We start from the raw sequence: 9,968 nt of genomic DNA, 5'->3' as shown, positions 1-9,968 counted from the left end.
CGAACCCTGGGTCTCGACCCCGCCCTGTGCAACTGGGTCCTGGACTTTCTGATGAGCCGCCCCAGGTGGTCAGGGTAGGAAACAAAATCTCCACCCTGCTGATCCTCAACACTGGGGCCTGACAAGGGTGCGCTCTCAGCCCTCTTCTGTACTTCCTGTTCACCCATGACTGCGTGGCCATGCACGCCTCCAAATCAATCATCAAGTTTGCAGACGACAACAGTGGTAGGCTTGATTACCAACAACGACGAGACGACCTACAGGGAGGAGGTGAGCCTCGCCCATGATGTCAAGCAAAGAGGCACAGAGTTTGAAGGTAGGCCATGAATTACATCCACATGTACACCTCCAATTGACTCAAATTATGTCAATTAGCCTATCAGAAGCTTCGAAAGCCATGGCATCATCTTCTGGAATATTCCAAGCTGTTTAAAGGCACAGTCAACTTAGCGTTTGTAAACTTCTGACCKACTGGAATTGTGATACAATGAAATAATCTGTCAAGAATTGTTGGAAAATTTACTTGTGTCATGCACAAAGTAGATGTGCTAACCGACTTGCCAAAACGATAGTTTGTTAACAAGAAATTTGTGGAGTGGTTGAAAAACACGTTTTAATGACTCCAACCTAAGAATATGTAAACTTCCGACTTCAACTGTATAATCTCGCTATTGTTATTTCACTGCTGCTCTTTAATTACTTGTTACTTTTATCTCTTATTCTTATCTTACATTTTTTGAAACTGCATTGTTGATTTAGGGGTTCGTCAGTAAGCTTTTCACTGTAAGGTCTACACCTGTTGTATTCGACTCATGTGACTAATAAAATTTGATTTGGTCTCAGAACAAGCTTGATTTGCATGCTTGAAATGTTTGCTGTCTCATAAATGGTAATTATGGCTGTATATAATGGTTCTATCACCTGTGAAATGCATTTTATACAGTACAGGGAATAATTTGTGCTCTATTTCCTCCCCTAATTTTGCAGTATTGCACCAGTCAGTGTCCATGCAGCCTTTGACAAAGCAGCAAACTACTTTGGAATGAAGCTTGTTCATATCCCTCTGGACAAGAAGACCATGAAAGTGGATGTTAAGGTGCAAATATTTATTTGTTCCTATACTAATGGTTAGTCCAAATAATAACTTGACTGGAAAATCAGTCCGTGTTCAATATAAACAAAATGTCTGCATACACAAAAGGTCAGACTAAATGTAGGTTTGTTGGTTTACAAATTCCCAATTGTAACTGTAGCCTTGACCCCAGCCTACTTTAGGTAACAAGAATACGGTGTGAGGTCTTGCAACGTGACACTACTTTAACTAATGACTGTCACTGCCGTGACTGACTGGGGAACTCTTCCTCTGTTTGGACTGTTTAAGATTACAATTTCAGAGGTGACAATAGTTACAGGTATCGTCACAGCCCTAGTTTTTTTGCARCTCAATATTTTTTCCATGGCAAAAATGAAAACACGAAGCAGACGGAACTCTTTAGTCTTTTAAAAACCTGCAAACCTAAAATATTGTGTGATATAGCTTGGAAAAATAAATACATGTGACTCTGGATAACAACATAGTGATGTTTGTTTCAAACATTAGGGCTGTTTTCCTAAAGAAGTCAAATCTCCTGCGTGTTTTGTTTCCTTGCCAGTATCGCAATACTGGTGTCGTCGCGGGCCTACAAAAAAACATGGTGGCAACAATGACATTAGAATGACTGGTTCTTAGTGAGGGTGGATGAGACTTATCATCGCCGTAATCATTTGTCTTAAAGCAATATCACGACACCTTTTAACTCCTGATAACTCCTAGTTGTTTTGTATAGGCTATGAGGAGAGCRATCAACAAGAACACAGCCATGCTTGTATGCTCCGCACCCCAGTTCCCCCATGGAATCATTGATCCRATTGAGGAAGTAGGAAAGGTAAATTGTCTCGTTATCTACTTCTCATTCTAAGTCATGGGAAAATGTATTTTAAAAACGGGTCATTCTTACATTAAGTTGCTTGTGTACCTGTGTAGTAACACTGTACCAATGTTGTTGCATAGTACTTTACCTGAAATGAKCTAATCCATCACACATGGTGTTTTTCAGCTGGCTGAAAAGTACAACCTCCCTCTGCATGTGGATGCTTGTTTGGGAGGGTTTCTAATCGTTTTCATGGCCAAAGCCAATTACCCACTGGCTCCCTTTGACTTCAGGGTAAAGGGTGTGACCAGCATCTCTGCAGACACACACAAGGTAAGAACAGGGTGTGGATCCCAGACAGTCTTACCTAACATTTTCTCCATCTTGCTTTTCAATCATAAGATGCTCATTGTTCCATAAACATCTCGTTTRTTTGGTCGTTGTGTTGACTAATTTATAGTTTTTTGATCTACCTCTACTGCAGTARGGCTTCGCCCCCAAAGGTTCATCAGTGATCCTGTATAGTGACAAAAAGTACAGGCATTACCAGTACTTTGTGGCTCCAGACTGGCAGGGGGGCATCTATGCGTCCCCATCAGTGGCAGGTTCTCGGCCAGGCGGTATCATCGCAGCGTGCTGGGCCACCATGATGTACATGGGAGAGGATGGCTACATAAAGACTACTAAGAAGATCATTGACACTGCACGTACTATCAAGACAGAGTAAGAGACCCATCTTTTACTGTAGTCATTATCGGCCTTGATTTTCGGCTTTCTCTGTTAAAAACCTTTTAAGGATCGCCTAAAATGACATACCCTAATCTAACTGCCTTTAGCTTAGGACCTGAAGCAAGGATATGCATATTCTTGATACCATTTGAATGGAAACACTTAGAATTTTGGGGAAATGTGAAATGAATGTAGGAGAATATAACACATTAGATTTGGTAAAAGATAATACAAAGAAAAAAACATGTATATATATTTTTTGGTTTGTACTATCATCTTTGAAATGCAAGAGAAAGGCCATAACGTATTATTCCATCCCAGGCGCAATTTAGATTTTGGCCACTAGATGGCAGAACTGTAAGTGCAACGTTTTATACTGATCCAATGAACCATTGCCTTTCTGTTCATCATTTTGTATCAAAACTGCTCAAATGTGCCTAATTGGTTTATTAATACATTTTCAAGTTCATAGCTGCGCACTCTCCTCAAAGAATAGAATGGTATTCTTTCATTGTAATAGCCACTGTAAATTGGACAGTGCAGTTAGTTTAACAAGAATGTAAGCTTTTTGCCAATTTCAGGTATGTCTATGTCCTGGGAAATTTTCTTGTTACTTACAACCTCATGCTAATTGCATTAGCCTACGTTAACTCAACCTTCCCGAGGTCGGGACACCGATCCTGTGGAGGTTTTAGCATGATTTGGATATGTGGTAAAGCGAAACTATTATAGGTACAATCAGAAACATTATGGTGGGTTTTTTTTTTTCATCAAGTTTTTGTTTGATTCGCTTTCTGTTGGTTCCTAACCCATCTGTTAACCTTTTTACAACAGGCCCAGAATATTGTTAGATTTCACTGTTTCTAAGAGCTCTTTGTGAGCAAATTGAGATATCAATGTTTTTGGATAGGATAAATATTTGAGGTGTGTTGGTTTTGTTTATTTCTGGATAGAATCCGTAAGATAAACGGAGTGTTTGTGTTTGGAGACCCTGAAGTGTCCGTGGTGGCGATAGGCTCTGACGTCTTCGACATTTTCCGTTTATCCAATGCACTGACGTCGAAGGGTTGGAATCTCAACACGCTACAGTATCCATCCAGGTATGTTTTCCTAAACTTTTTCCCATCTTTGAAGTTCAGTCATGCTTATCAAATATAATGTATACCTTTCGTAGAATATTGACTATGCACTGTATGCTGAGGTAATACCAGAACACAAAGTCACGATGTGGACAAAATATCTAATTGCGATTTCTTTGGGTCAGATATTGCGAACACTTGGGTGAAAACTTGGTAATTCCATCAGATATAGTTAAAACAATTGTCAGGGTAGAGCACATCACTTCTAACACATGAGATCGTATGGATGAATACACAACCAAATGAAACAAATGTTTTCCAARGTTGTTATAGGCTAGATAGGATTATTCCACCTACATATTAACAAACGTAAATGTTTAACATGGTCATCAAAATGTAGTACGCTGTAAGCGTATTATTAGTTTATTAGTATTATTATTAGCGTTATTAATTAATGAATGAATTATGAGTTCCTATTTTACCATTGCATTCTTAAATAACCTAAATGAACCATAYGCTGTCGATGGAATAGGAAGCTTATGATTGTGTAATTATGTATAAGTAGGCTTAATCATTATTAAATGTCAAAAGTGCCTTAAACATCTAACACGTAGCCTACCGATTGCAAGGTGAATCCTGTCCAAAACATTGGRGTCTGGTCCAGTAAATCATTGTGACATGTTTCAACTTCTCCCTTATTTTTGCTATACAGTGTAGGATTCTTGTATCTCCTGTCCAGCTTGTTTATCATCTTCTTGGAGCTGTCTTTGCGGAATGTGTCAATAGGAACCATGTCTTTGGCTAGGGGATAGCCTCAGTGATTTCTATGTGTCTGCGGGATGTTTCTTTTGTAGGACGTTACACTTGAAAACGCATAGGCTATCAATGCCAGTTTAAGGTAGGTGGCTGAGGGGTTTTGTAGCTGTCGGGCACTTTTTTCCCAGTGGTGTAAACTACTTAAGTAAAAAATACTTCAAAGTAAGTAGTTTTTTGGGGTATCTGTACTTTACTATTTATATATTTTTTTACAACCTTTACTCCACTACATTTCCTATAGAAAATGTATGTACTTTTTACTCCATTAGGGCTGTCCCCGACAAAGAAAAATATTGGTCGACCAAGTCAGTCATCTGTTGTTTTTTTAAATGTGCATRTTTTCCGTATATAGACACATCCTATGTGTTTTAATCAAATCAACTATATGCTCTGTGCTTAAGGCTGTTACGTATTACCCCCAACACCAGCAGTTATGAGTCATGACTCAGTTAAATTCCACGTGACCGTTGAGTCACGGTAATCTCCTCTTACGCAATCAGGACATGTGTTGAGAGTACCCAACTCATTAATGGCCTGGTACTCAGGGCCTCCTATTGTCCTTCTAACCACTCGGACATCAATGCAATTCAAACACTTATCAYAACACTTATCAAAACAGTATTGTGCTTTTTAAAACTCACCTCACTGTCATTGATCAATGTGAAGAAAGAAGGTCAACAACAGGTTGAAACGGAGTCAAACATGGTCATTGTGGATGTTGTTTCAAAGCCTAACAATMAATTGAAATGGACAMCGCTTTCTACGGTGATGATTAATTCAAACACCCATACACATATTCAKGCTTATACATATACATAGGCTATATATGAGTCTCGAATTAAAATAATGATTGTGAAGCTCGTTGTACAATACAAATCCTACCGCATATTARGCACTGCAGAAAAACAATTAGGACAGTGTAAACAACACTAAATTAATTAGGTAATAGCGCATAGGCTATCAATGCCAGTTTAAGGTAGGTGGCTGAGGGGCACTTTTTTTCCAGTGGTGTAAACTACTTAAGTAAAAATACTTCAAAGTACTACTTAACTAGTTTTTGGGGAGGCTGTTTGAATGGGGGGGGAAAGTGTAAAGCCTTTATTACAGCATAGCAAAGATTTTAAAAAGCTGGGTGGCCAGCTCTAGGAAGAGAAATGTGTTGGTACCCTTCCCCAGATCTGTGCCTCAACACAATCCTGTCTCGGAGCTCTACAGACAATTCCTTCGACCTCATGTCTTYGTTTTTGCTCTGGCATGCACTGTCAACTGTGGGACCTTATATAGACAGGTGTGTGCCTTTTCCAAATCATGTCCAATCAATTGAATTTACCACAAGTGGACTCCAATCAAGTTGTAMAAACATCTCAAGGATGATCAATGGAAACAGGATGCACCTGAGCTCAATTTCGAGTCTCATAGCAAAGGGTCTGAATACTTATGTAAAACTATTTCTGTTTTTGTTTTTACTAAATTTGCTAAAATTTCTAAACTTTTTTTGCTTTGTCATGATGGATTATTGTGTGTAGATATCTGAGAAAAAAAATATTTTTAATCTATTTTAGAATTAGGCTGTAAGATGTGGAAAAAGTCGAAGGCATAGTGCCTTCGGAATGTATTCAGACCCCTTGACTTCTTTTGCTGAGAGACCGAATCACTAGATCATTTATTCTGGTTTTGCCCCTATGTAGTGTGTTTCTGGTCACGGGTTCAGGAATGGTTKAAAAAAATCCCCAAATTAACCTTACAAGTAGCGGTGTTGGGCGATTTTGGGAAACCATAGTCAATCAATAATATAATAATACTCATACTAAACACTTTCATCTTCAGCTCACAATCTGTGGATGCAATGCGATTAGAAAGGTTCAGAATTCATGTTAAACATCACAATTTCAAAAATATGTCACATGGAAACCAAACGAGGATGGTCTACTGTGATAGGTGGGATGGCCTGAGAGAGGTTGATGGGTGGGATTTAAAGAGCTCATGTTTGGTAATGTATTATTGTCATGTGATTGCTATATATAAAAGTACCATGTATGTCAAATGTATATGTAAAAAGTGATATGTAAAATGTATGCATATGTAGCACAAAAGCTGTAAAAACCAAAAAATACACGTGTGTCCTCCGAAGAGGTTAATAAAGAGTTTAAAAAACACTATTATAGTTTGATAGTCAGTAATGGAGTTAATCGCCTCATTCTCGTCTGACTTCCAACTTTCTGACTAATGTTAGCTAGCTAGTAAGGGAAGCCTACTACTGAAATAGATACATGGGGCTGTCAACTGAGGCAGGAATTCACCACCGTGCCTCTATAAAGACCAACTTTGGAATAATATTTTGCATAAATATACAGAAATAATTAGCCTACATGTTAAAGTGTAGCTTGGGTTATATGCATATTGGCTACAGCCTCTCATGTCCACACCGATGCTGACGTGAGGGAGGCGCCAGAAAATGTAGCCCTTTTTTTCCCCTCCTGAGACTTTTAATTACATCAATATAAGCTAAAAGGCAGTCATGTTTGACAATTAGAATGTTGGTTAACATTAACGCCTAAAGGCTTGATTTAGTTGACACACTCGGCATGGTTCGTTTAGATCAAATGGTCACGAGCGGAGAGAAAGGCCAGTGCCTGTTGCACACTGCACATCACCCACCTTGCAGTCTGAGTAGAAGCAACCATAAACCTGGAGGTTTTTGAGGCATGTCTTGTTTCAAAGTAGCCTTGCCAAAATCAGACCTAAGCATGCATTTTGTATTCTATTGGTTTTCAAATCAACTTTCTTTCATTGTCCAGCAGGCGAAGACACACTCCTAGTCATATCAGCAGCCCATGCTAGTTGTTGCATCTTTAGATCTCTCCTCTTTCAAAAATTTCGAATGGATATTTTCATCTGTCTCATGAAACCGCTCGCGTGTGCAGTTAGCTTTTTTTAGAACGGTGTGTTCCCGATTTTTATTTATTTAAAAAAAAAAATTGCGCATAGCCTACTGCCGTGTGTCCATTTGCTGCCCTTCTAATGTGAAGAAATACATTTTTTTTTTTTGATGTACAGTAGTTCTATGAATTTTGGATCTATCGTCCCAGAACTGTCCCAGAGTCTGTCTGAACCGTCCTAGACATCTTCTTTTTTTTTTTTTGTGCGTCCCCGGGCCGACCTTAATTTTGAGCCCTGTCTACATACCCAGAAAGAAAGCACATTGTTCGATCCTCTCTGTCTCTCTGTGAAACTGTTAGACAATTATTTGCTGTGTTGGCTCTAGTAATGATTGGTAAGACTGGGGGCGGTCAGGCCACAACAAACGAGGCAAACAGGAATTATGAGGGAAAAGTATGTAGCTAGCTAGTGCTAGTTAATTAGTTTGTTGTTCTCACATCACTTGTCATGACTGCCTGCTGCAGCGTTCTCTCAAGACCAATGACTGTGCTCAACACACACACCCCACCGGTCCTCCCCCCCTCCCTCCCTCCCCACCACATACTGACTCACTCACTCACTCACTCAGCAACAGCCTGTCTCACTTGCCTGATAGTCGTCAGTAGCAGTTCACAGTGAAATGTATATATTTTTTAAGAGAAATGCAATGGCGGCCGCGGTGCAATTTAGAAGTAACATTTTCACCTGCGACATCGTTTTCAAAGTAGCCCAATTCTGCATGCAAAGCAGAGAGTGAGCGGTCTCTTGTGATTGGTCAGCATCCTCTGTGGATGTAGAGAGTGAATGAACGGAGTCTAGCGAATGTCATCGGAGTAGGTACGGTAGTCTAGTGTCAAAGAAAGGAGAAAAATCACAGCCTCTTGAGATATGCACATTTCAATATCGCAATTTGGATCGGAAATTTGATTAATCATGCWGTCTACCCCAGGCACCATAGCACCATTTTGAATAATGTTTTAAGTACTTTTGTGTTTTTAACCAACATTCTCTCTGTCCCACCGCAGCATCCATATCTGTTGTACAGTACTGCACACACAGGAAGGTGTGGCCAAACAGTTCATCAGTGAGGTCAAAGAGCAGGTGGCTCTCATTTTGAAGAACCCCAATGAGAAGACCACTGGAATGGTGAGTGTTAATGCTGACTTCGTTACCTGGAATAAACTTCACAGCATTGCACCAATGGTCTAATAGAAAATATCAATTGTATAAGATTCTTTTTGGAGATTTATTATTCACACTTAAAAAAATAAAATAAAAAGTTTATTCTCTCATTTTATGTTCTCTAAAGTGGTGTCGCTTGCAAACATATTTGTTTATATTTTAATTAGCAAACTTAATGGATACATGGCTCTACATTCATAAATGTTCTTGTTCTAGGGAGCGATCTATGGRATGGCCCAGTCCATCCCTGACAGATCCATGGTGACAGAGATCTCCTGCGGTTTCCTGGACTGCCTCTACAGCACAGAGGAGCCCAGGTCATCTCAGCCCCAGAAGACCCATATAAATGGCAACAGCAACGGCAAGGCCCACTGAGTGGCTGTGGCTTGGACACACACCTGGGTCATGTTCATTAGGGCACGCAATGGAAAGCGCTGTAAAACGTTTTGCATCGGGAAAAGAAAATAAGTGTTTCTTGTTAGACAAGTTCAAGTAGTCCCTCCCTGTTTTAGTGTGTTTCTTTCCYTTTGGTGCCTAATGAACACAGCCCTGCTTACCAGCCTGCTTCACCTCTGGTCCACCCATTGCATTACTCAACAGTTGCCTTATCTTMCCCACCTTTTATCTATCTACACACCCTTTTTCAGATATCTTCAGAAGCACAAGCCATTGTTTTTAGCTACCGTGACATTTTTCAAATATGTGGAAAGTGAAAGCACATATGTAAAATATGTAGAATAGCAGCTGAAACCATTCAGATAAAGTTATGTATGGTTTTGTGATAACATTTTTTTAATGTAATATAATTTWGTTTTTTAAATTCTATAGAGCACTTGACGACGGTTTTATTCAAGTGGTAATTTCAATGTCTGTTCTGTCTCGAGATTTTCTGTTTCAGTTAGATGCTATGAACTCTTTAATTTACAATATTCTGATATCTCTCTCGCATAATTGTCTCGATCTAAAGTGGTGATTTAAAACATTTTTTATCTAGAACATTTTCAATAGAAAAACATTTTAGCCTCCAAGTAATGTTTGGCGAGAGCAAGACCACAATCATAAGTTGGGGAGAACCCCTCTACTGCCCCCTACCAGAAAACACGATTTACTTCTCAATACTCATGTTCCAGGTACTTCTATGTCTCTGTTCGATTAATCTACAACAAGTAACAGTTTTCACAGAAAATCATTCATTTCCTAGTGAAATAATAAATAATGACCCAATGAACAGTAATGAATGATAGAGGAGCAATCATATCTGCATGGATTTCTATGGACAACAAACTTGAGTCATTTTTAAGACTTGAGCTCCTTTTGAATTGAACACATTACC

At 39.3% G+C, this 9,968-nt stretch overlaps 1 protein-coding gene across 1 annotated transcript in view; it reads left to right on the top strand.

Moving 5' to 3' along the window:
• Window positions 1–9,094, top strand: part of sgpl1 (sphingosine-1-phosphate lyase 1) — a 32,685-nt gene extending 23,591 nt beyond the window's left edge. Inside the window, 7 exon segments of the mRNA XM_070434874.1 lie at window positions 988–1,096; window positions 1,827–1,925; window positions 2,097–2,243; window positions 2,395–2,633; window positions 3,593–3,739; window positions 8,479–8,599; window positions 8,852–9,094. Of these exon segments, the coding sequence (XP_070290975.1) occupies window positions 988–1,096; window positions 1,827–1,925; window positions 2,097–2,243; window positions 2,395–2,633; window positions 3,593–3,739; window positions 8,479–8,599; window positions 8,852–9,010 (1,021 nt within the window). The 3' untranslated portion in view covers window positions 9,011–9,094.
• Window positions 9,095–9,968: the final 874 nt, after the last annotated feature.

Source organism: Salvelinus sp. IW2-2015, linkage group LG25 (assembly GCF_002910315.2).
Source record: "Salvelinus sp. IW2-2015 linkage group LG25, ASM291031v2, whole genome shotgun sequence".
In the NCBI taxonomy this organism is placed as follows: Eukaryota; Metazoa; Chordata; class Actinopteri; order Salmoniformes; family Salmonidae; genus Salvelinus; species Salvelinus sp. IW2-2015.
The sequence above is the reverse complement of the archived record's forward strand: the minus strand, read 5'-3'. Positions and strand labels throughout refer to the sequence as shown.